The sequence below is a fragment of the Spinacia oleracea genome, chromosome 1, assembly GCF_020520425.1.
Source record: "Spinacia oleracea cultivar Varoflay chromosome 1, BTI_SOV_V1, whole genome shotgun sequence".
In the NCBI taxonomy this organism is placed as follows: Eukaryota; Viridiplantae; Streptophyta; class Magnoliopsida; order Caryophyllales; family Amaranthaceae; genus Spinacia; species Spinacia oleracea.
Window position 1 is genome coordinate 16270250 of NC_079487.1, and position 27687 is coordinate 16297936.

The following is a 27687-nucleotide window of genomic DNA, read 5'->3' on the forward strand; positions in this document are numbered from 1 at the left end:
ATGCCCCACATTCTTCTGTGTTTTACGTTTCGGCCTTTACCCTGCCACGTTCCCCTTGTGTTTGCCATCGGATGCCTCCAAAATCCCCCTCTGGTTTCTTCAGCTCTCCCTCTCCTTTCCTCTTCTCTCTCATCTGCCATGACTACCTTTCCTCTCTTCTCATCTGCCATTCTCATTTTTATAATTATTTTGATGTAGGAATTTGAGATGGAGATAATTGCGAAGGAGTTGAGGCTTGATGAAGGGCACCAAGTGTTGCGATTTAATACTATAAAAGACCAATGTTGCAACAATAATATAATTGGAATATAATTAGAATAAACTTATCTCAATATTGTGATGAACGAGGTGACCGATTTAGAACGATTGTCGCGCCGTGGCCGAACCACTGCTCTAAAAGACAATTCCGTGCTACCCCGGTGTAGTAGAACGATTGCGGTTGTCCTCCAGGGTTAACACGATATCAAGACTTGTGTTCACTCACAAGACTCGATTGGAGATCAGAATATTTTCCCAGAACAGAAGAGTGTTTGAGAGAGAGAATTAAGAGAACAGTTTTTTTTGTGTATTGTCAGTTTATGACAAACAGAAGGGAGGTATTTATAGGAGAGATGCAACAACCATAACGACTAGTAGTGGAGTAGTGGGAAGTTACCACATTTACTGGTAATTAATAGGCAATTAAAACGACATTTAGTGGGGGTTAATGGGACAGTTGCGAGATTAGTGGTTGATTAATTCTTTATGCCCGTTAGAATTAACTAAACCCACTTTTGACCAAAAAGAATAACCCGCCCACAAAACCCACCCCACGCCCGCGAACCGCAAGTACCATGGCCCACAACCCACGGTCCGCGCGCGTGTGTGTTATGTGCCCACCCATGTCACACAAATATGTTAGGTTATGATACATATGACAATTCATAAATCATGCGGAAAAACCATTTAGCCAGGAATACATATTATTTACACATAATCATATAGCATAGTTTTAGATGCATACTCTTTGTTGCGTGCCTTCCCTAGCTGCGCCCGAACCGAACAAGAACAAGTCTTTAGGACTCCAAGTGTCGTCCCTCCGTAGATAGTCCACAGCACGTCCGGATCCGCCTTAAGATTGACCAACTAGAATCTCCCTTAAGGTACTAAAGATTTTCGGCACTTATAGTCAAGGAATGTGTCTGAATTTTCTCTCAAAAACTCACTTTGAATACTTGAATAATCTATGAAAATATGTGACCCTAGGCACTTATTTATAGAGTTATGGAAAGGGTTTTGGAATCCTATTAGGATACTAATTTATTTAATTATAACCCTACTAGGACTCTAATTAAATAATCATTATCTAATAGTTTTAGGATTTAATCACACTTCGAATCCTGATTGCTTCAGATTCCCGCACAAGCATTGCACGAGCACCGTACACCCGCGCAAGCCTTGCGGCCCACGCTAGGCGCACAGCGCTCGGCCCACTGCTGTGCTCTAGCGCGCGCGCCCAAGGCCTTGGCTGGGCCTGGCTTTGCGCTGGGCCTGGTCGAGGCTTGGCGTGCGCTGGTGTGCGTTGGCTCGCTGGGCGACGGCCTGGCTTCGTGCTGGGCCTTCGTCTAGCGGGCCTCGTCCGATGCTAATTCGTACGATACGCTTCCGATTAAATTCCCGATTCCGGAATTCATTTCCGATACGAACAATATTTAATATTTCCGATTCCGGAATTAATTTCCGTTTCGAACAAATATTTAATATTTCCGTTTCCGGAATTATTTTCCGATTCCGATAATATTTCCGATTCTGACAATATTTCCGTTTCCGGCAATATTTCCGATTCTGGCAATATTTCCATTTCCGATAATATTTTCCGATACGTACCATGTTTCCGTTTCCGGCAACATCTACGACTTGGATAATATTTATATTTCCGATACGAACCATATTTCCGTTTCCGGCAATATCATCGTTTCCGGAGTATTCATTTCTTGCCTGTGACGATCTCAGCTCCCACTGAAACCAAGATCCGTCGATTCCGAATATCCATAGATGGAGTATCTAATGCCATTAAATACTTGATCCGTTTACGTACTATTTGTGTGACCCTACGGGTTCAGTCAAGAGTAAGCTGTGGATTAATATCATTAATTCCACTTGAACTGAAGCGGCCTCTAGCTAGGCATTCAGCTCACTTGATCTCACTGAATTATTAACTTGTTAATTAATACTGAACCGCATTTATTAGACTTAACATAGAATGCATACTTGGACCAAGGGCATTATTTCCTTCAGTCTCCCACTTGTCCTTAGGGACAAGTGTGCATTTCCTAATTCCTTTGTCGCTCGATGCTTGCTCTTGAACATAAGGTAAGAGTTGTCATCCTTATTATGTCCAGAGGTGTTTCTCGGTTTCAGAGTTCAACTGATCAAATAAACAGATAATCATAGCCTATGATTCATCCGAGCACGGCCATGCATTTCACAGTTTCTAGCTCTCCGAGTGGCCTTGTACAACTTTTAAGCATCTCATCCCGATTTATGGGAGGACAATCCCAATCTTGCGATCTTGAGATTAGACTTCGTTTGATAGGTGATTACCTGAGCGTTACCTTTATAGCCTCCTTTGACGGTGCGACGGTTGACAACGTCAAAGTAAGCAGTTCTCAAACAAGTAATCTTAAATCACTCAGGTATTGAGGATTAGTGTCTAATAATTTTAATGAAATTTACTTATGACAGATTTTCATCTCTTACAGTAAAGTTTCATAGGTCTTGTCCGATACTAGTCTTCCCAAAGTAAGTATCTATGCAAATGATTATGACATTGCCATGTCCACATAGTTCAAGAAACAAAACTACTAGTCATCTTGCATTCTAGTCGTCTAATGTTTTCTATGCGTCCATATTTATAGAAAACTCCGACCAGGGACCATTTTCAACTTTTGACATTCAAGTTCACTTGATAGACATTTCTTAGTCACAGGACTGGTCCTGACAGTCTATCTTGAATATATCGTCAAATTGAAGGGACTCATCATTTAATACTAAACCAAGATTAAATGGAATATGAAAATACATTTCATATATGATAAATGTTCAACCCCATTGTTTTACAACCATGGGCCTCAAACCCATCTTTAAAACAGTTCATGGAATTCAAAGCTATGCTTGATTTCCAGTGCTACAATGTGAGTGTTGTTTCTCACTTGTTGCATAGGTTTAGTTATCATGCTTTGCCAATCTTAATATCCTTTTCATCGAATGTTCTTCGAGATAGATGATAAGATCTTTTGAGTATGTTTATTTTGTGATCTAGTCTTTTCTTGCTTCAAAAGTGGTTCTACGCATTTTTTTTCAATGAAGAACCATCAAGCGAGCAGACATGTGATCTACCCAAGTTCAGTGAAGAACTCTTTAACATAAACAACCCTGTTTTATTGCTTCTTAGGTAATAAGTACTTTTACTTCAACTTTATAGGTTGCTAGTGATGCTTTGTTTGGAATTACTTATCCAAGCAGTTCACAGATATGTGGAATACTTTCCAGCTGTATCTTAGAACATAGAAATTAATATTTTAATATCCCACGCAACAACTCATGGTCTCCAATCCATGTTGCCATTTCAAAACACGATGCTCTATAGCTCGTCCTTATCAATGGTTAACTCCAAGGGAATCTTGTTTGATCCTTTGCCAGTGTTTATGCGTGTAGCATCAATATTTAGCATATCTTTATTTCCTTGAATCAAGAACTATTCCTATGTACCTTTTCAAGTACCATAAGTATCCTTGATCTCAATCTAGTTGATCTTCACTTAGATCAATAGAGATTGGTATATGTTCGTCATGCCTAAAGTCATACGATACGTTTTTGGCGATCCTCATATTATATCATACATGATAAATTCTTTTGCAGAATAATTCCCAATTGAATTCTATTCATGTAATCTTTAGCTTATCTAGTTTCAGTAGATACTAAATTCAGCTAAATTCTTTGACATATAATATAGGTTAAGAATCTCATTTAGACTCTTTGATGTTTAACTTAGTAAATGCTTATACATAGTTCAAACATCCTTTACTTAGATTTATTCACATGGGTCGAATATCTCCAATGGAGACTTTCGTGTTTGATTTAGTAAATGCCATTACTTAATCCAAAACAATATCATAAGATCTTTGTAAATAGATCTTAATACCCAGTATGTACTAAGTTTCGCCATGGTCCATCATTGATGAATAATCTCAAATCTAAGTCATTAGCATTTGAATGTTATTTTACAATGGAGAGATATGTGTGTGATACACATAGGACCAATTAAGTTTTTATGTACTCCCACTAAACTTCTTATATATCTATAAGAATCATGTATATTTTATGAAACTAAAATACTTATTAGCTTCATTAAAATATAATTCCAATTCCCAATTGCTTGCTTAAATCTGTACTTAGATTTTATAAGCTAGCTTTCTCTTTCAAGCATGTATTTGGATCCACAAATCCTATGACATACCATGTACATAGTTTATTCCAACATTTGATTGAGGAATACGTTTTGTCATCCAATTGCTATATGTACCAATATGCAATCATTGCTTGAATTATAGACTTGAGCATTACGATTATGCATGAGGTTTCAACACAATTCACACCATGAATTTGCTTGTAACCTTTAGCAACTAATCTCGCTTTGTGTGTGAACACAATTTCATGTTTGATTAGTTTTTATCCTTAAAACAAACTTGCAACCAATAGGTGTGAACCTATTCTTGCAAATCAACAAAATTTCAATTTTGTCATCAAAACATTGAGTATGTTTTATGGCCTCTAACCATTTAAAACATTTGAGTCTATATATGGCCTCTAACCATTTTAGGGAATCTGGGTTTCGTCATAGATTTCTTACAAGTTACAAACTCATTAATCTACATGATAATAGTTTGACTGCAAGTTGTAGGTTTCTTCACTATCTAATATAAGAATCTCATAGTTTCATTGACCAGAACTCTATGTTTCTTTACTATCTAATAGAAGAATCTCATAGTTCCAGTGACTTGAACTCTATGCCTACTTGGGTATAGAACATCAAACAATAGAATATCAACAGGCACTTTGAGAGTCCTTTGAATATTCTATTCTCTTTGAAGCACTTGTAAAGTCTTCTAAGAGATGTCTATTCTTTAAAGCCACTTCTAAAGTCCTTAAAGAATAAGTTCGGATTTTCTGAAGCACTTCGAAAAGCCTCCGGAATGTCCGTTTATGTTTGTTGTTCGCCTCGAAGACTTTCGAGGTCTATTTTCTCCCACTTGTCATTTTGGAAACGAATCTCCAAAAGGACATTATTTCGAGCAAACAAACTTTATGTTCTCAAAAATTCGTGGTAGAAACAATACCCTTGTGTCTCATTTGAATAAATCACAATGAAACATATATCTATACTTGGGCCTTAGTTTGTTGAATGACAAACACTAAGCTCCCACTGAGTTTTGCAACTCTCTAGATATATTTTATGAAAAGTTATTCTGAAATTACTTTTCAAAAGCTTTGACGAATTTGGTTTAGTTTGGTGGTAGTTGAGCATTTTGTTTTAGAAATTATAGGAAAAGTCTTTATGATTCATCATTAATCGAATCAAGTACCAATTGACTTCGATTATTCCAACTAAGATATGCCATATCTTATGGACCTAGATTATGAAATTACAACACACAATCATTGATGATCATATTTGGTCTCAAGTAACCATCAACATGATCTAACCTAGATCTTTATGATTTCTTGCCAAAGTGGATTTTATACTTCTGAATCTTTGAACTAGCCAAACAGATTCAACTTATATCACATTTGAGTAAATAAACCTATATTCACTCAAATCCATGTGAAATAATAAAGTCATAAAATCTTTCTTTAGCTTTGAACTCTATTGTCTAGGCGTTCTAACAATAGTTCATATCTTTTGTTACTTTCAACAAGTAAGACTAGTTGTCTTAAAATGATCTAGAAATCAATCAACTTTCAAAAGTCCATCAAAATAGAGCTTATGAATGTTAACTTGTTGATATGGTCTAAGCAACAATGCCAAAGATTAGTGGAACTCAAATCAAGGGGTTGATTTGAACCTAGTAAAGTTCTTTAAAGAGTTGTCTGTTTTAATCAAGCATATTGACTCATTCCGTAAATGACCATTTCATTCAAATAAACAAACAAACAAGCATTGTTTTTGTTCTTCTGAATGTGAGTCTTTCTGTGTTTGAAGCAGAAATTTAGGTATGCTGATTATGGAACAAAATAGCCATTTAGTTCCAGCCTTTGAAAGGACTTAAAACAAACTTAGATGACCCTACAATTAATGTAGCAATGCCATGCTTCATTTCCCACTTGTAGGTCATTAGTGTATCCTAGCTTCCATTATTTGAGTTATTACCGAAGTAAGAACCTCAAGCGGTATATGATACCAAGGAAGTTTGATTGCTAGGTCACTTCTCTTTAAACATAAACTTATAGGTAGAAACGGAATCGTAAATTCCTTTCATTTGTTCCTCGTTTTCCTATTTCTGGTACCCTTTCTTATAGTCTTAAGAATTGAATTCTTTAGTGTTGACTTTTATACTTTGTTAGACATGTCCAATGTCACCCCAACAAGGTTTTTACCATTTAATTTATGTTGAATATTAAGTTTCAACTAGATGATCTTACCAGAAGCTTCTAAAGTTCTCTAAGTATCGATCTATTCGAATGTCTAGGGACTAGACTCATTCGAGAATTAAATGGACAAAGATATTAGGTTGTTAACCATTGGTAAAGCTGAGCGTATTAAACTCCATGCTTTATGATCTCAAAACTACAGTGTATTTTGAATTCACAAGCACCAATTGGTTTGCCATTCGACTTTGATATTCGAAAACAACCATAAAAGTCGCTATAAGAAACGTACATTTTAAATTGCTCACTTTCTCTCATTTCCGTGAATCGTTCTTGGATTCACTACCAATCGAGGAAATTTACTGTTACCTTTCTAAAAGGATTTACTGCAGTGCAAGATATTTAATTATAAACAATAATTAAAACATACATTGAAGCATGCAAAGTCTAAACATTTATCATGAGTAATAACTTGAAAATTAAAGCAATCATGCAATTTCAACAAGTTATTAGCATTTTATTCGAATTTATTGTTCCGGCAGGTGTGAATAAAATGATTCCAAGATCCTAAAATCATTGAAGAACTAAGCACAGTTTGTCGACTTAATCCTAAAACATCTTAGGTAAGCAAAAGCCTTTTGCTAATAGTCTAGAAACTATTCTTGGTTGATAGGTACGTCTAAGAACTTATTAGGTAAACCTATCGATTTTGCCACGACATAAAAGGACTCCTTACTTATATCGTTGAGTTTCACCAAAACTAACATGTACTCACAATTATTTGTGTACCTTGCCCATTTAGGACCAATAAGTAACACCTCGCTGAGCGAAAACTATTACTAGATTGATGTAAAGGATATCCAAGCAAGTGTATATTTTGGCATGCCACCTTTTAACTCAAATTTTAATTTTGGAACTTAAGGCTCTTACTATGTTGGTTAGATTTTAAGTGAACTAAAATCCTTAATCATGCAACATAATCAAGCCACAATCTCATGCATAATTAAGACATATTTAAAGCAATAAATAACTTAAAGCATGCATAAGATAAATGTGATCTAGTATGGCCCGACTTCATCTTGAAGCTTTAACTTCAAAGTCCGTCTTGAAAATCTCCGTGCGAGGCACCATTTTCTTCAAATAGGATAAGCTATAATTAAAACTAATTACAACTATTTGATGGTACGCAGACCATATTTGAATTGAAAAACGACTTTGGTACTTTAGACCAATTACATTCAAATTAATGGTACGCAGACCATATTTTCTATCCTATTTGGGCCATACTAGTCACTTCATAACCTGCAAAACAGTACATATACAATATATACCATTCACCCATTCATTATCATGAATGGCCCACATAGCTGGTTAGTAAAACACATTATGCATCACGTAAACATTTGCAGCAATTAATCAAGGGCACCAATAATCTACCAATTATTCAGTCCTTATTAATTCTAATCAAGTTGTTTTAACCTTAAGGATTTGTAGACCTAATCAAGAGTTTATGACTAAAAGGGCTCCCACTTAAACCAATAAATTTATATGCTTTACTAATTTTAAACATAAAAATGTATTTCTAGTCTAACCGGAAACATACAAATTTAATTAAAATTTAAAGCTCATATGAATTTATAATTGAATCCAAAAAGTTTAATTTAATTTTAGTCGTATTTAAATTAATTCATGATTTTAATTTTAGTAAAATAATTAGAATAAATAAAATTTATTATAATTACAATATTCAAAATTAAAATCCAAGAAAATAATTTAAATTATTAATTTTTTAAAATTAATTAAAATTACGTAAACTGAAAATTTCAAATTAAACATTCAAAACGATCTAATCGCAACGCAAACACCCTACGCATCGCACGCCCATGGGCCACACGCACACAGCCATCGCTGGCCATGTGCGCGCAGCCCATGCGCTCGTCGCATAGCTGCTGCATCTTCCCATCGCAAGCCATCGCACAAGTGGTGCTCGCTGCGCGCGCGCCAGCGCTCGACGCACGCGAGCCATCGCTCGCTGTGCGCGCTCGCCAGCGCTTGCTGCGCTCGCTCCTGCGCTCGATGCACGCGAGCCATCGCTCGCTGCGCGCGAGCAATTGCGCGCGATCAACGCTGGGCGCAGCGCTCGTGGCACGCGAGCTTGCGCTCGCTGCGCGCGCTTGCGCGAGGCAGTGCGCGTTGTGGCGCAGCTCGCTTGCTGCCCACACGCGACTGCCATGCCTTGCCTTCGCCCATGCCCATTCATCCATAGCTCGTGGCCCACGACACAAGGCAGGGCTGCTGCCTTGTGCTCGTGCACCATGCCCCTGCTCATTGCATTCGTGCCGCACGGGCGACGAGCTCCCTTGCTCGTCGTCGCATGCCCGCACTATACAACACCCCTTAAGGGTAACACGAAGCGTCCATTGCTTTGTGCGTGCAAGTTATATGAACGAATCGCATAAAAATTTAAAATTTATATTTAAAATTAATGACAAATTAATAAATAATATTAATTTCATAATTTTAGGGCGAAAAATCGAAAATTTATTATTCAATTGATTTCCGATTATCATGGATTCAAGCCCAGGTCATAAAAATTTAAAATTTATCATCAATTTACAATTTTTATGGTGGTTTTTAATCATAGGTTTCTAATTAAATTATAATTAATTATGAAAATCAAATTAATTCTAAATTATTCTAATTTTCAACAAATTAATCATAATTACAAATTAGATTGCATAATTAACAAGGCTAGGCATTCAAACTTGTTAAACATATACAGTAGGTCAATCAAAAATTCAAGATTTATCAACAAGAATCGCAAATATTTAATTTAACATCTTAAATTTACGAAATTTTGCATTCGAAAAACTAAAACCTTCGAAAAGTCATAGTTAGGCTTCGAATTTGAGAATTCTGGGTTCGGCAGAAAAATACTATTTTTGTCAAAATTTTAGAATGCCTTTTACATGCGGAATTAACACAAAAATCACTCGATTTGGATGAGTAACGAAGAAACTGCCGAAAAACTGCGTACGTATAATTAAATAAACGCAATTTGCAATTCATTAACAATTACGAAAATTAATCACCCCTTTTAATTCTTGCAAATTTGTAATATTTAACCATGTTCATGCAATTTAGATTATGAAAATAATAAGAGGCTCGTGATACCACTGTTAGGTTATGATACATATGACAATTCATAAATCATGCGGAAAAACCATTTAGCCAGGAATACATATTATTTACACATAATCATATAGCATAGTTTTAGATGCATACTCTTTGTTGCGTGCCTTCCCTAGCTGCGCCCGAACCGAACAAGAACAAGTCTTTAGGACTCCAAGTGTCGTCCCTCCGTAGATAGTCCACAGCAAGTCCGGATCCGCCTTAAGATTGACCAACTAGAATCGCCCTTAAGGTACTAAAGATTTTCGGCACTTATAGTCAAGGAATGTGTCTGAATTTTCTCTCAAAAACTCACTTTGAATACTTGAATAATCTATGAAAATATGTGACCCTAGGCACTTATTTATAGAGTTATGGAAAGGGTTTTGGAATCCTATTAGGATACTAATTTATTTAATTATAACCCTACTAGGACTCTAATTAAATAATCATTATCTAATAGTTTTAGGATTTAATCACACTTCGAATCCTGATTGCTTCAGATTCCCGCACAAGCATTGCACGAGCACCGTACACCCGCGCAAGCCTTGCGGCCCACGCTAGGCGCACAGCGCTCGGCCCACTGCTGTGCTCCAGCGCGCGCGCCCAAGGCCTTGGCTGGGCCTGGCTTTGCGCTGGGCCTGGTCGAGGCTTGGCGTGCGCTGGTGTGCGTTGGCTCGCTGGGCGACGGCCTGGCTTCGTGCTGGGCCTTCGTCTAGCGGGCCTCGTCCGATGCTAATTCGTACGATACGCTTCCGATTAAATTCCCGATTCCGGAATTCATTTCCGATACGAACAATATTTAATATTTCCGATTCCGGAATTAATTTCCGTTTCGAACAAATATTTAATATTTCCGTTTCCGGAATTTTTTTCCGATTCCGATAATATTTCCGATTCTGACAATATTTCCGTTTCCGGCAATATTTCCGATTCTGGCAATATTTCCATTTCCGATAATATTTTCCGATACGTACCATGTTTCCGTTTCCGGCAACATCTACGACTTGGATAATATTTATATTTCCGATACGATCCATATTTCCGTTTCCGGCAATATCATCGTTTCCGGAGTATTCATTTCTTGCCTGTGACGATCTCAGCTCCCACTGAAACCAAGATCCGTCGATTCCGAATATCCATAGATGGAGTATCTAATGCCATTAAATACTTGATCCGTTTACGTACTATTTGTGTGACCCTACGGGTTCAGTCAAGAGTAAGCTGTGGATTAATATCATTAATTCCACTTGAACTGAAGCGGCCTCTAGCTAGGCATTCAGCTCACTTGATCTCACTGAATTATTAACTTGTTAATTAATACTAAACCGCATTTATTAGACTTAACATAGAATGCATACTTGGACCAAGGGCATTATTTCCTTCAAAATATTTCCCTCAAGTCCCCAAATATAAACATTGAAAGTAGTTGGTGTTTTTCCCATGTGGGACTTTTCACATTCCCTTTTCCCCACTCATTTTTCTTTTGTGTTCTCACTAGGATTTCCAACAATCCCCCACAGGTCCGAAGATGAGAAGAGAAAGAAAAAGATTTAAAGAATTGAATTTCTGGGCAAAACAAATAATTGAATAAGTGTCAATGTCTTACGACTTGAATTAACACTTAGTGACATTCAAGCTAGAATCTCTTTCCTACCAAGTGACTTTCGTTTGGAACTTAATAGGAGGTTAGAAACCCGTTACTCAAAGCACACAATTGAACATGTATGATATTCTGAATCTCCGCCAATAAAAGTGACGCATTGTACCGGCCATACGTCCATAACCTGGATGCTCATATGTGCTCTAGAGAATAGCCCATGCAATTCTCATAGGAAGCGGCCTCACTTCCACACCTAAGTAGGTGAATCCCATCAAGTGTGAGCTACATCACACCACCAAAAATATGGATATGGGTTCATTAAGAGCCGTGTGCTCAACCTCGTTCCAATAGTAGCAAGCACATAACAAACATCTAGGGATGGACAAAAATAAATTTTTGTGCTTCCGAATTGTCATATAATGTCCCCCTTTGAACTCTAAGAGTAGGAGTTCATTAATTTACATTTCATCCAATGGGCCTTAAGCCCAACCCTTCCGATGTTTCCAAAACTAGTTTTTAATAGGCCTTTCGTTAACGGATCCACATTATTCATTTTAGAGTTTACACAATCTAAAGATATAACTCCAATAGACAACATACCTTTGACGACCTTATGCCTCAAACGAATGTGTCTTTCTTCCCATTGTAGGCAAGGTTGTTTGCAACAACGATTGCAACTGAAGGAGCTGGCTTCCCACATTGGAATATTTGCAAGCACATTCCTCAACCATTTGCCTTATAACCTGCCAACTTAATAACAATAAATTCATATTATATATTATTCATAGCAGTTAGTACAAGATTGTTTGAAAGATTTCAAATATACAGCTCCACCCGCTAGGGTGAAGACATAACCACTGTTGGAGTCAACTTTATAATTTACAGATACCAAATAAGCATCACATAATCCCTCCAACAGTCATGAAAATTTGGAGTAGTGCAAACTCCAATCCATGGTATCGATATAGTACCGAAGCAATCACTTTATAGCATCCAAATACTCATTATTTGGGCTATGGTTATACCTGTTCAATCCACTCACAAAATAAACAATGTCAAGTGCAGTGTAGTTCATACGAAACATGACACTACCAACAATCTTAGCATATTCAAATTGACAAAGTAGATTACTTTTATCTTTAAGTGGATGTTTGGATCAAAAGGAGTCATAACTTGATCGGCATTAAATGAGAAAAACGTTTTAAGCAATTTTTTCTGCTTTGTGAGACAGGCTAAGACAAATTTCATTTGGAGTCCTAATGAATTTTACTACCAAAATCACATTTGCCTCATCCAAGTGGTTTATCATTTTAAAATTATAAATTTAGAAATTCTTTTATCTCATTTATCCGATCCAAGTTAGTGTCAAACATATCATGTCATCCACATAAAGACAAACGAGCACACAATCAAGAAAATCACGCTTAGAATAAACACAAGAGTCACCTTCAATGACATGAAAACGTTACCAGACATAATCTTGTGAAACTTGTAATGTCGATATTTAGAAGCTTGTTTAAGTCCTTCGACGGCTTAACCAATTTTACAAAGCTTGTTCTCTTGATATTTGAGATCCACTACACTACCACCTAGTGCAACATGAATTCACTAGTAGTGTTATGACTGTACCAACAACCGTCGTTTACTCTTCTTAAACTTTATCTTGGCTTAAGAAATATCAAGTTTGGTCTCATCGATCTAAATTACCAAAACGTATGCAAATCTACAACATTTGAATACCATAAGACATATGAACAATATTATAACTAATAATATTACATATGTGTAAATTAGAATAGGTTTACATATAGACCTCAATGCGCAAAGTAATTAACTGAAGTAATCATAACCAGGTGAAAGTAGGAAAACCTTTGCCACCTCTAAATTCCACAATTATGAAACAAGAACATAAAGCTAAGACAAAAATAAAAATAAGCAATGTAATACACGTCTTCCTTTAGACACGAACTAATAAGGCTCACAGAATAAACTTTGTTCTTACTCTATGATCACTTTATAGAAAGGGTGGTCAATAACCTAAGAGACTTCAAGGAAAAGAAAGATCCAACCCCAATCAACCATGAAATTTAATTATAAAAGTAATACTATCAATAATAGAACAACCCAAAATTATTTGAGTAAACGAAAAAATTCTAAACAAGGCCATCATCCAAAGAAGTTGTCCTCCATCACATATTTTCCAAAACAAGTCCATTCAACTTATTTTTAAGTTTCAAACACTAACTCAACCCCCACAATGCATGAAAATTCACCAAAATGAATTATTCATAAACTGAGACACATAATAAATATTATTTACAAAATAATATGACTTAAATAAGATGGGAAGCTGTTAGGTTATGATACATATGAACAACATAAATCATGCGGAAAAACCTATATGCCAGGATTCAAATTAATTACACATAATTAAATAATTAGTCTAGGATGCATACACTTTGTAGCGTGCCCTCCCTAGCTGCGCCCGAACCGAACAAGAACAATTCTTTAGGACTCCAAGTGTCGTCCCTTCGTAGAAAGTCCACAGCACGTCCGGATCCGCCTTAAGATTGACCAACTAGAATCGCCCTTAAGGTACTAGAGATTTTCGGCTAATATGGGCAACAATGTGACTGAATTTTGCTCTCAAAATGTCACTCTGAATACTTGAAACTCGTCCTAAATTGTGAACCTAGGGCACATATTTATAGGGGTATGGAAAGGGAATTGGAATCCTATTAGGATACTAATTAGCTTAATTAGAATTTTATTAAAACTCTTTTTAACTAATTCTATCTATTAGGATTAGGAATTAATCTTTAAAAGAATCCCATTAGATTTAGGATTTGTATCGAACACAAACGCATACGAGCACGAGCATGCCGCACAGCCCACGCAAGCCTTGCGGCCCACGCGAGCAGCGCAGCTCGCAGCCCATTCGTGCGCGCGCGCCTTGGCCTTGCTGGGCCTGGCCTTGAGCTGGGCCTGGCATGGCCTTGGCTGCGTTGTGTTGGCGCGCTTGGCTTGCTGGACGCGGGCCTGGCTTCGTGCTAAGCCTTCGTGTTGCAAGTCTCGTCCGATGCTAATTCGTACGACGCGCTTTCGATTAATTTCCTGATTCCGGAATTCATTTCCGATACAAACAATATTTAACATTTCCGATTCCGGAATTAATTTCCGTTTCGAACAAATATTTAATATTTCCGTTTACGGAATTATTTTCCGATTCCAATAATATTTCCGATTCCGACAATATTACCGTTTCCGGCAATATTTCAGATTCCGGCAATATTTCAATTTCCGATAATATTTTCCGATACGTACCATGTTTCCGTTTCCGGCAACATCTACGACTTGGATAATATTTATATTTCCGATACGATCCATATTTCCGTTTCCGGCAATATCATCGTTTCCGGAGTATTCATTGTTTGCCTTTGACGATCTTAGCTCCCACTGAAACCAAGATCTGTCGATTCCGAATATCCATAGATGGAGTATTTAATGCCATTAAATACTTGATCCGTTTTACGTACTATTTGTGTGACCCTACGGGTTCAGTCAAGAGTAAGCTGTGGATTAATATCATTAATTCCACTTGAACTGAAGCGGCCTCTAGCTAGGCATTCAGCTCACTTGATCTCACTGAATTATTAACTTGTTAATTAATACTGAACCGCATTTATTAGACTTTAACATTAAATGCATACTTGGACCAAGGGCATTATTTCCTTCAGTCTCCCACTTGTCCTTAGGGACAAGTGTGCATTTTCTAATTCCTTTGTCGCTCGATGCTTGCTCTTAAACATAAGGTAAGAGTTGTCATCCTTATTATGTCCAGAGGTGTTTCTCGGTTTCAGAGTTCAACTGATCAAATAAACAGATAATCATAGCCTATAATTCATCTGAGCAGGGCCATGCATTTTACAGTTTCTAGCTCTCCGAGTGGCCTTGTACAACTTTTAGCATCTCATCCCGATTTATGGTAGGACAATCCCAATCTTGCGATCTTGAGATTAGACTTCGTTTGATAGGTGACTACCTGAGCGTTTTCTTTATAGCCTCCTTTTACGGTGCGACGGTTGACAACGTCAAAGTAAGAAGTTCTCAAACAAGTAATCTCAAATCAGTCAGGTATTGAGGATTATTGTCTAATAATTTTAATGAAATTTACTTATGACAGATTTTCACACTAGTAGAAAAAACCCCTGTTGCAGCCCCCTTGTTGCAGCGTACATGTATTAATACGCTTCAACAACCAGTTGGTCAACGCGGGTCAAACCCTTTAAAGGGTTGTTGCAGCATACAAATTAATTGCCCCTTGCAAAAGATCTTTTTGCAGCGTACAGAATAAAAGCCCCCTGCAATAGCCCATTTTTATTGCAGCGTACATTTTAAAGCCCCCTGCAATAAACCTGATAAAAAGTTTATTCGCTGCAATATTGATTGAATAACTAATTCGAACAAATTAATCATCTCATGAATTTCGCTCCTCGCGCACAACTCCTTCTTCCCTTAAGCTTTCCCTGCGTCGTCCGAAAAAAAAAACCTTTCACTGCGCCGCTCATAAAGCTTTCCCTGCGTCGTCAATCTAGCTTCCTCGTCGGTGGTTCTGGCCTCCTCCTCATCGTCGGTGGCTCTTTTCTCGCCTCCTCTCCAGTCGCTACTTACTCGGCTGGTGGGTCCAAGAAAGAACGTAGTTTGCTCGCGCCGGTGGTTCCAAGAAAGAAAGTTTCTCGCGTCCTTTTCTCCGTCAACCTCCTCGCCGTGGCTAGTAATCCTTGCTGTCCCCTCTTCTAGGTTTGTTCAATTCGTTTATCTGATTTTTGTTTTAAGAATTAGGGTTTGTTCAATTCGTTTTTAGGGTTCTGTGCGTTTGTTCAATTCATTTTTAGGGTTTGTTTAATTCGTTTGTTCAAATCGTTTTTATGGTCAATTCGTTTGTTCATTTCGTTTTTAGGGTTTGTTCATTTCGTTTTTAGGGTTTGTTCAATTCGTTTTTAGGATTTGTTCATTGGCCCAACTTGTGTTATTTATTGGACATGTTTAATATTGTGTTATTTCTCTAATTTGTCGGATTGTTATTGTTTATTCTTAACCATCTTTTACAGTTTGAAGATGAACGAGATGTTGAAGATGCTGTGCAAGGTCGAAATGGTTATGATTTTGATGGACATCGTTTGCGGGTAGGTATTCTTGGAACCCTGTTTCTGCTGCATGTCTACATGTGCTTCTTTTTTTGTCTGATAACTCTTGCATCATTTACATTGGTGTTATATACTTTCAAGTGGAATTCGCTCATGGTGGACGAGGATCATCATCATCAGACCATCACAGCAGTTACAGTGCTAGTAGAGGTGGAGCACCTAAGCACACTGACTACAGAGGGGTAGTCTTGCTTCTCTATTGGCATATTTTTGGTAATTTCACTACTATATGAAATTCTTGTATTGGTGTTTCTGCAGTTATGGTCACTGGACTGCCATCATCTGCTTCTGGGCAAGACCTGAAGGTCAGTGATAACAGTTTTTTAATCTAGAGGAGATTTGGGGATCATTGTGCTGTGCAGTTTGTGTCTCACACGAGTTCGATGCTCCTATTCCCATTATATGTCTTCTATCTATTATTCATGTTGTTCTGATTTGTATATGTATCAATACTAGGATCACATGCGACGAGACGGTGAAGTTTGTTTCTCAGATGTATTCAAGGATCATTGCTATGGTGGTTAGTTGGTGCTTTTAATGATCCTTGAGTTGCTGCTTTCCTAGTGTTTCTTGTATCAGTGCACTGATTAATTTTATCATATCGTTATGTAACTCTAGGTAGCAAATGTGATATCTGGTCCTAAAGTTTAATCGGCTTAAAAACTCTCTAGCATTTTACTTGTGTTAATATTTTTACCCCTTTTGGTTTGACAATTTCCTAGTATTATCTGGAATGCATCATGGTACTTAAGTTCCACAATGATTACTGCCTTTACTAGGTATATCGATATCTCTACCTGCCCTAAAAAGCTCATAGTCCTTTATGCAAGCTAGCATGTGACAGATGCTGACGACCATGCATATTAGAGGATGAGCTAACTATCCGCATTAAGTTGAATTCAAGGCTAAGTCTTGAAATTTGGACCAGAAAATCTGAAAGTTCTTATCTTTTTGAACTTATGTTGGTTCTCACATTGTGTAATCATTCGGATTATTGTTTAGTCTAATATGTGGTGCATGCCTTTAGGGTCATCCTTAAAAGTTGAGATGTTTTGTTCACTGCATACTTCTAGTTGTAAAGTTGCCCTTTGACCCGATAAAGCGTTCTTTTTGCAGGCACGGCTGGAGTTGTTGAATATGCAAATTATAATGATATGAAACGTGCTGTAAGATGTTTTGTTCTGTTAGTTGTTTAGTGGTAATTTTGTTTAGTGTTCTTTTTTTCTAATAAACTAATCAGGCGTTGCCTTTTATGCAGTTCAGGAAGCTGGATGATTCTGAATTTCGTAATGCATTCTCTCGCGCTTATATCCGAGTACGTCTCAAAAAGAGTTGATTATCAAACTGGGTATTACTGTTTTCTTATAGTTATTCACATTTATTTTCATCTCCAGGTGAGGGAGGACTCGAGGAGTCTGAGTCTGGATGATAGGTCGAGAAGCAGAAGCTACAACCGTGGCTGTAGTTATAGTCGAAGCCGCAGCCGCAGCCACAGGTGCTATTATTTGTTTTAAGATGGATTTTGTGCTAAGGTTTTATGATAATGAAACTATGCTGAAAGGTCTCATTTGATGCAGTATATCTCCGCAAAGAAATTCACGCCGTTCTTATTTTAGATCTCCTTCGAAGTCCCGCTCGAGATCTCCCTCTCGTTCTCGCTCTAGGTATGTTGTTTCTCCTGTTACTCGTGCTCATCAATCACCTTAAGGAAGTATAATGACTAATCATATATGGTTAACAAGATTGCATAATATTGCGTCATATATCTGGTTCATTTCAGTAAACTGCTTAGCTTATACCAACATCTGGTTATAGTTCTTCAACGAAGCTAGGTTCTATATGTCTAGCTTCTATTGGCAATCCAGATTCATGTGGCTGCATTATTTTGTATTTACGAAGTATCCCTGTTTTAACCTTTGTTGAAGGATACATATGTTGTATGATTTAGCTTTTAGGGATGAGCCAGACATACCAGTCGTTTTACACTAATTCCCCCTGATTTGACCTTGGTTAAACATGTAATGTAATTTATTTTTTTCCTGATATACGGAGTAAGATCGTTCTATTACTTTCAAAAGTACAACAGCCTATTAACGGGAATACAGTAGGCCTTCTTAATTGTTTCTGTGTGAAAGATTTTAAGAGGGTATAATACCAGACAGCCAGTTATAGACTTACAGATAATGGAATAAACTAGACTGGAGCAGCATTAAAACCGTATGCACCTAGTGTTGGTCGTATTTTTTGGTCTTGGGTGCTGCAACAGTGGATCGTCGAGAATATGTGGATCTTTTTACGAAGCCTTAGAGGAAGGGAGAAGTCAGAAAACCATTATTTAGCAATTCTTGTTAGATTGTTCCTATTTTTTGAAACCACTTCCGAGGCTTCCTTCTTCATTTTGTCTATTTATGCTCACATTTTGTCTGACTTTATTTGGAAATTTCCCTGTTCACATTTTTCTTCAAGCGACTTCATAATGTGTGCTTCTGGAGTGGAATATAGAAGAGTATGTAGATTGGTTATTTAGACCATAGAAGAATGATCTACCATTTTTATTGCCTTTTTTTTGTTCTCTATTTCATCACTTGACTTCTGCATGGAATCAGTTTGCTTCCTCTTGTCTTTCCACTTCTCGGATTATCTTCGTCCATCTTCAAAGCATGCCTGTTAGATGATTTTATTTGCAGTTGGGTAGTTTGGAGTCTGGTAGTTAAAGTGTTGACCTGTTAATGTTACCAATGGTTGCATTTCTTCTGTCAATAAGTAGAAAAGACGTAGGGAGGTGCCAAGTTACTTTTTGATTTCTAACTTATTTGTAGTGTAATTGGTGAGAAAAGAGGGGTTATTAAAGACATGAAGGTAGTTCATTTGTATATGCCATACCAAACTATAAGCTGTGTCTGACACTTGGATGCATAGAGAGGGAGGAGGTTAGATGCTTAAAAACGTCGTATTTGGGCAAAAATTAGGTAAAATTTAGACATTTCATTTAAGATGTGTGTCAGTCTCTGGCACTTCTAGCTGAGTTCGAGTAACATAGACGTGGCATGCTTGTGCTGCCATATCTAGTCACATTGTGCTTTCCCACTTCAGATCTGTTGAATTTGGAACTTAATTAAAAACAAAAACTAAGCCTCTTTATTGTATTTAGTCTATACTGCATAATTGTATTTAGTCTATCATGTAATATGCCTATACTGCATAATTGTATTAGTCTAATGAGTTCAGACGATGTACATTCAGATTAGTTAAAAGATACCGAGTAATAAGATAAGATAAGAGAAATGGAACTCGAGAGAAAAGTACCTTAAACTCTCGTCTCAACTAATCTGAAAGCTCGAGAGAAAAGTACCTTAAACTCGAGAGAAATGGAACTCGAGAGAAAAGTACCTTAAACTCTCGTCTCAACTAATCTGAAAGATCGAGAGAAAAGTACCTTAAACTCGAGAGAAAAGTACCTTAAACTCTTGTCTCAACTAATCTGAAAGCTCCTAAAGCACACATGCCTAGGAGCAGGAAGTTTAGGCCGGCATTCCCAGCAACAAAAGTAGGGTAGCTTGCAAAAGTAGTAGCGTGCAATACATCTGATTATTGGATAGTAAACCATAGTTTGCATCACTCTGAACTTACTTACCCCGCGTTAGTTATCAACTTGATCAGCTGCAAGGTTTAGGTTATACATTTTACTAAAGTTCTTGGATTGAGGACTGCATCTGCAAAGGTTGATAGTAAATCCCTCTGAAGATGTATCTGATTATCTATCCCCTTAGTCCTTTACCCGGATGTTATGGACTTATTGAGTACATTTTAATGCTATGTCCATAATTTTTATGTTTTGTGTGTTACTTTATATGCTCAAGAGTAGGGTAGATATTAACCATTAGTTGAATTTGGTTGTGCTTGCAGCTTGATGCTTGGGTTGCATGGGAGCAGAACTTTCCAATTGCTGCACTTAAAAAAGTTTTACTAGCTCTGAAAAAGGAGCAACAATGGCGTAGAGTCATACAGGTACTGCAAATTTTAACATTTTGGTCATTGTCTTTGTACTGGGTGGGTAAGAAGAGAAAAAAGGAAGGATGTAGCAGTATGAAAAACTAGAATCTAAGTCAGAGTGTTTCTGACATGCAAGAAAAATTAAAAAAACTAAGTTATAATTCTAATTGAGACTGAGGTGATTATTAATTGAACTGAGGTGATTGTTAATCCAGTTGAAGTTTTTTACTCCCTTTCTCTTTAGCACACATTTATGCTAAACAATGAGGGATTCTTAGTTCTTACCCAACCCCTTCTTGTTACTGTAGTTCTTAGTTCCTAAATGTAGTTCTTACACATTTATACTAAATGTTTTATATGCTTAGTTTTAACTTTCTAGGACTCATTACAATCCATTTATGTACATTTGAGGCTCATTGTATCGTCATAGGTCATATTTAGGCTAAAATGCCATTTTTCGCTCTCAACTTTGAACTAAAGAACCTAAGGACTAATTTTAAACTTATTTTATGATTAATATGCTTTGTTTTAAGTTTCTAAGACTTATTCTAATCTACTTATGCACATTGAAGGCTTGTTTGGTCGTTATAGGTTATATTTAGGCTAAAATGAGGCATTTTCGCTCCCAACTTTCAAATAAAGAACCTAAGGACTCATTTTAAACTTATTACATGTTTAATATGCATAACTTTAAATTTCTAAGACTGGTTCCAATCTATTAATGCACGTTTAAGGCTCATTGGGTCGTTATAGGTCATATTTAGGCTAAAATGACATTTTCGTTCCCAACTTTGAACTAAAGAACCTAAAGAGTCATTTTAAACCTTTTACATCATTAATGTGCTTAGTTTGAACTTTCTAAGACTTATTCCAATCTATTTATGCACATTTAAGGCTTGTTTGGTCATTATAGGACATATTTAGGCTAAAATGACATTTTCGTTCCCAACTATGAACTAAAGAACCCGAGGACTCATTTTAAACCTTTTACATGATTAATATTCTTAGTTTTAACTTTATAATACTCATTCCAATCTATTTATGCACATTTAAGACTCATTGGGTCGTTATAGGTCATATTTAGATATTTTCGCTCCCACCTTCGAATTAAATAACCTAAGGACTCATTTAAACTTATTTTATGATTAATATGCTTAGTTTTAAGTTTCTAAGACTTATTCTACTATACTTATGCACATTGAAGGCTTGTTTAGTCGTTATAGGTTATATTTAGGCTAAAATGAGGCATTTTCGCTCCCAACTTTCAAATAAAGAACCTAAGGACTCATTTTAAACTTATTACATGTTTAATATGCATAACTTTAAATTTCTAAGACTGGTTCCAATCTATTAATGCACGTTTAAGGCTCATTGGGTCGTTATAGGTCATATTTAGGCTAAAATGACATTTTCGTTTCCAACTTTGAACTAAAGAACCTAAAGAGTCATTTTAAACCTTTTACATGATTAATGTTCTTAGTTTAAACTTTCTAAGACCTATTCCAATCAATTTATGCACATTTAAGGCTTGTTTGGTCATTATAGGACATATTTAGGCTAAAATGACATTTTTGTTCCTAACTATGAACTAAAGAACCTAAGGACTCATTTTAAACCTTTTACATGATTAATATTCTTAGTTTTAACTTTATAATACTCATTCCAATCTATTTATGCACATTTAAGACTCATTGGGTCGTTATAGGTCATATTTAGACATTTTCGCTCTCACCTTCGAACTAAATAACCTAAGGACTCATTTAAACTTATTTTATGATTAATATGCTTAGTTTTAAGTTTCTAAGACTTATTCTACTATACTTATGCACATTGAAGGCTTGTTTAGTCGTTATAGGTTATATTTAGGCTAAAATGAGGCATTTTCGCTCCCAACTTTCAAATAAAGAATCTAAGGACTCATTTTAAACTTATTACATGTTTAATATGCATAACTTTAACTATCTAAGACTCGTTCCAATCTATTAATGCACGTTTAAGGTGTTAGGTTATGATACATATGACAATTCATAAATCATGCGGAAAAACCATAAAGCCAGGAAAACATATTATTTACACATAATCATTTAGCATAGTTTAGATGCATACTCTTTGTTGCGTGCCTTCCCTAGCTGCGCCCGAACCGAACAAGAACAAGTCTTTAGGACTCCAAGTGTCGTCCCTCCGTAGATAGTCCACAGCACGTCCGGATCCGCCTTAAGATTGACCAACTAGAATCGCCCTTAAGGTACTATTATTTTCGGCACTTTATAGGCAAATGTGTGACTGAATTTTTCTCTCAAAAACTCACTTTGAATACTTTGAAACTTGTTATAAATTGTGAGCCCTAGCCTCATATTTATAGGGGTATGGAAAGGGAATCGAAATCCTATTCAGATACAAATTAATTAAACCTAGAATCCTACAAGAACTCTAATTCAATTAATTTATCAAATAGAATTAGGAATTTAATCATTAACCGAACTCTGCATTTTTAGGAAACGTGCACGAACAAAAACACTTGCACACACACGCACGGCAGCCACGATGGGCCCCCATGCGTGCGCGCGAGCATCAGCCCACGCAGCGCCCGCGCGCGCTGCGCGCGCTGTGCGCGCTGCGCAGCCTGCTGGGCCTGGCCTTGCGCTGGGCCTGGCGAGGCTGTTTGTGCGGCGCGCTTGGCTTGCTGGGCGATGGCCTGGCTTCGTGCTGGGCCTCGTCCGGCAGGCCTCGTCCGATGCTTATTCGTACGATGCGCTTCCGATTAAATTTTCCGATTCCGGAATTCATTTCCGATACGAACAATATTTAATATTTCCGATTCCGGAATTAATTTCCGTTTCGAACAAATATTTAATATTTCCGTTTCCGGAATTATTTTCCGATTCCGGTAATATTTCCGATTCTGACAATATTTCCGTTTCCGGCAATATTTCCGATTCTGGCAATATTTCTATTTCCGATAATATTTTCCGATACGTACCATGTTTCCGTTTCCGGCAACATCTATGACTTGGATAATATTTATATTTCCGATACGATCCATATTTCCGTTTCCGGCAATATCACCGTTTCCGGAGTATTCATTTCTTGCCTGTGACGATCTTAGCTCCCACTGAAACCAAGATCCGTCGGTTCCGAATATTCATAGATGGAGTATTTAATGCCATTAAATACTTGATCCGTTTACGTACTATTTGTGTGACCCTACGGGTTCAGTCAAGAGTAAGTTGTGGATTAATATCATTAATTCCACTTGAACTGAAGCGGCCTCTAGCTAGGCATTCAGCTCACTTGATCTCACTGAATTATTAACTTGTTAATTAATACTGAACCGCATTTATTAGACTTAACATAGAATGCATACTTGGACCAAGGGCATTATTTCCTTCAGTCTCCCACTTGTCCTTAGGGACAAGTGTGCATTTCCTAATTCCTTTGTCGCTCGATGCTTGCTCTTAAACATAAGGTAAGAGTTGTCATCCTTATTATGTCCAGAGGTGTTCCTCGGTTTCAGAGTTCAACTGATCAAATAAACAGATAATCATAGCCTATGATTCATCCGAGCACGGCCATGCATTTCACAGTTTCTAGCTCTCCGAGTGGCCTTGTACAACTTTTAAGCATCTCATCCCGATTTATGGGAGGACAATCCCAATCTTGCGATCTTGAGATTAGACTTCGTTTGATAGGTGATTACCTGAGCGTTGCCTTTATAGCCTCCTTTTACGGTGCGACGGTTGGTCAACGTCAAAGCAACCAGTTCTCAAACAAGTAATCTCAAATCACTCAGGTATTGAGGATTTAGTGTCTAATAATTTAATGAAATTTACTTATGACAGATTTTCATCTCTTACAGTAAAGTTTCATAGGTCTTGTCCGATACTAGTCTTCTCAAAGTAAGTATCTATGCAAATGATTATGACATTGCCATGTCCACATAGTTCAAGAAACAGAACTACTAGTCATCTTGCATTCTAATCGTCTAACGTTTTCTATGCGTCCAATTTTATAGAAAACTCCGATTAGGGACCATTTTCAACCTTTGACATTCAAGTTCACTTGATAGACATTTCTTAGTCACAGGACTGGTCCTGACAGTCTATCTTGAATATATCGTCAAATTGAAGGGACTCATCATTTAATAAACCATAAATTTAAATGGAAAAATGAATTCATTTCATTTATTGTGAATGATTAACCAATAATGTTTTACAAAGATTTAAACTCTAAAACTTTAAAACATTAAACAGAGACATCAAAGCCATTCTCCAATATGCTTGATTCCCATAGCTGCAGTGTGCGAGTTGTGCTTCGCCTGCGGCAGAGGTTTAGTTAATGGATCTGATATGTTGTCATCAGTTCCAATTTTGCTTATCTCGACTTCTTTTCTTTCAACGAACTCTCGTAGAAGGTGAAATCTACGAAGTACATGTTTGACTCTCTGGTGGTGTCTAGGCTCTTTTGCCTGTGCAATAGCTCCGTTATTATCACAATACAGGGCTATTGGTCCTTTAATGGAGGGGACTACACCAAGTTCTCCTATGAACTTCCTTAGCCATATAGCTTCCTTTGCTGCTTCATGTGCAGCAATGTACTCCGCTTCAGTTGTAGAATCCGCAATGGTGCTTTGCTTAGCACTTTTCCAGCTTACTGCTCCTCCGTTGAGGCAAAAGACAAACCCAGACTGTGATCTAAAATCATCTTTGTCGGTTTGGAAACTTGCGTCCGTATAGCCTTTAACAATTAATTCATCATCTCCACCATAGAACAGGAAGTCATCTTTGTGCCTTTTCAGGTACTTCAGAATGTTCTTGGCAGCAGTCCAATGCGCCTCTCCTGGGTCTGACTGGTATCTGCTCGTAGCACTGAGTGCGTACGCAACATCCGGGCGTGTACATATCATAGCATACATTATTGAACCAATCAATGATGCATATGGAATCCCATTCATTCGTCTACGCTCATCAAGTGTTTTTGGGCACTGAGTCTTGCTTAGAGTCATTCCATGAGACATGGGTAGGTAGCCTCGCTTGGAGTCCGCCATCTTGAACCTATCAAGCACCTTATTGATATAAGTGCTTTGACTAAGTCCAATCATCTTTTTAGATCTATCTTTGTAAATCTTGATGCCCAATATGTATTGTGCTTCTCCTAGATCCTTCATCGAAAAACATTTCCCAAGCCAAATCTTGACAGAGTTCAACATAGGAATGTCATTTCCGATAAGCAATATGTCGTCGACATATAATACTAGGAAAGCAATTTTGCTCCCACTGACCTTCTTGTATACACAAGATTCGTCCGCGTTCTTGATGAAACCAAAGTCACTGACTGCTTCATCAAAACGTATATTCCAGCTCCTGGATGCCTGCTTCAATCCGTAGATTGACTTCTTTAGCTTGCATACCTTTTTAGCATTCTTTGGATCCTCAAAACCTTCAGGCTGTGACATAAACACAGTTTCTGTTAAAACGCCGTTTAAGAAAGCAGTTTTGACATCCATCTGCCATATTTCGTAATCGTAATATGCAGCGATTGCTAACATTATCCGAATAGACTTTAGCATTGCAACTGGTGAAAAGGTTTCATCGTAATCCACACCGTGGACTTGCCTGTAACCTTTTGCGACCAATCTAGCTTTGAAAACTTCAAGTTTCCCATCCTTGTCCTTTTTTAGTTTGAAAACCCATTTGCTTCCAATGGCTTGGTAGCCATCTGGCAAATCGACCAAATCCCATACTTGGTTTTCAGACATGGAGTCTAATTCAGATTGCATGGCTTCTTGCCACTGCTTGGAGCTAGGGCTCGTCAAAGCTTGCTTGTAAGTCGCAGGTTCATCACTTTCAAGTAATAGAACGTCATAGCTCTCGTTCGTCAAAATACCTAAGTATCTTTCCGGTTGAGATCTATATCTTTGCGATCTACGCGGGGTAACATTTCTAGATTGACCATGATTCTCACCAGATTCTTCTAAAGATCTCTGAGTTTCATCCTGAATGTCATCTTGAGCATTCTCTAGAGTTTGTTGTTCGACTCGAATTTCTTCGAGGTCTACTTTTCTCCCACTTGTCATTTTGGAAATGTGATCCTTCTCCAAAAAGACACCATCTCGAGCAACAAACACTTTGTTCTCAGATGTATTGTAGAAGTAATACCCCTTTGTTTCCTTTGGATAGCCCACAAGGATACATTTGTCAGATTTTGGATGAAGTTTGTCTGAAATTAATCGTTTGACGTATACTTCACATCCCCAAATCTTAAGAAAAGACACATTTGGAGGCTTTCCAAACCATAATTCGTATGGAGTCTTTTCGACAGCTTTAGACGGAGCTCTATTTATAGTGAGTGCAGCTGTATTTAGTGCATGTCCCCAAAATTCTAATGGAAGTTCGGCCTGACCCATCATTGACCTGACCATGTCTAGCAAGGTTCTGTTCCTCCGTTCCGACACACCGTTCCATTGTGGTGTTCCAGGAGGAGTCAATTCTGATAGAATTCCACATTCTTTCAGATGGTCATCAAATTCATAGCTCAGATATTCACCGCCTCTATCAGACCGCAGTGCCTTAATCTTCTTGCCTAATTGATTCTCTACTTCACTCTGAAATTCCTTGAATTTGTCAAAGGATTCAGACTTATGCTTCATTAGGTAGACATAACCATACCTACTGAAGTCATCAGTGAAAGTGATAAAGTAGCTGAAACCACCTCTAGCATTTGTACTCATTGGTCCACATACATCTGTATGGATTAAACCCAATAGTTCATTTGCTCTTTCTCCAACTTTAGAGAAAGGTTGCTTTGTCATTTTGCCAAGTAAACATGATTCGCATTTACCATAATCCTCTAAGTCAAATGGTTCTAGAATTCCTTCTCTTTGAAGTCTTTCTAAGCGTTTCAAGTTTATATGGCCTAATCGACAATGCCACAGATAGGTGAGATCTGAATCATCCTTTTTGGCCTTTTTGGTATTTATGTTATATACTTGTTTGTCGTGATCTAATAAATAAAGTCCATTGACTAATCTAGCAGATCCATAAAACATCTCTTTAAAATAAAACGAACAACTATTGTCTTTTATTAAAA

General features: G+C 37.4%; 1 protein-coding gene across 1 annotated transcript; it reads left to right on the plus strand.

Annotated features, from left to right (window-relative positions):
- Window positions 1-26766, plus strand: LOC110780856 (serine/arginine-rich splicing factor SR30-like; the record flags this gene model as incomplete). The annotated part of the gene is made up of 11 exons (XM_056831914.1): window positions 1-93; window positions 199-252; window positions 16513-16591; window positions 16690-16786; window positions 16865-16913; window positions 17065-17125; window positions 17725-17774; window positions 17867-17923; window positions 18003-18103; window positions 18186-18272; window positions 26748-26766. Coding segments are annotated over exons 1-11 (747 nt in total), but the record flags the coding sequence as incomplete, so codon positions are not given.
- Window positions 26767-27687: the final 921 nt, after the last annotated feature.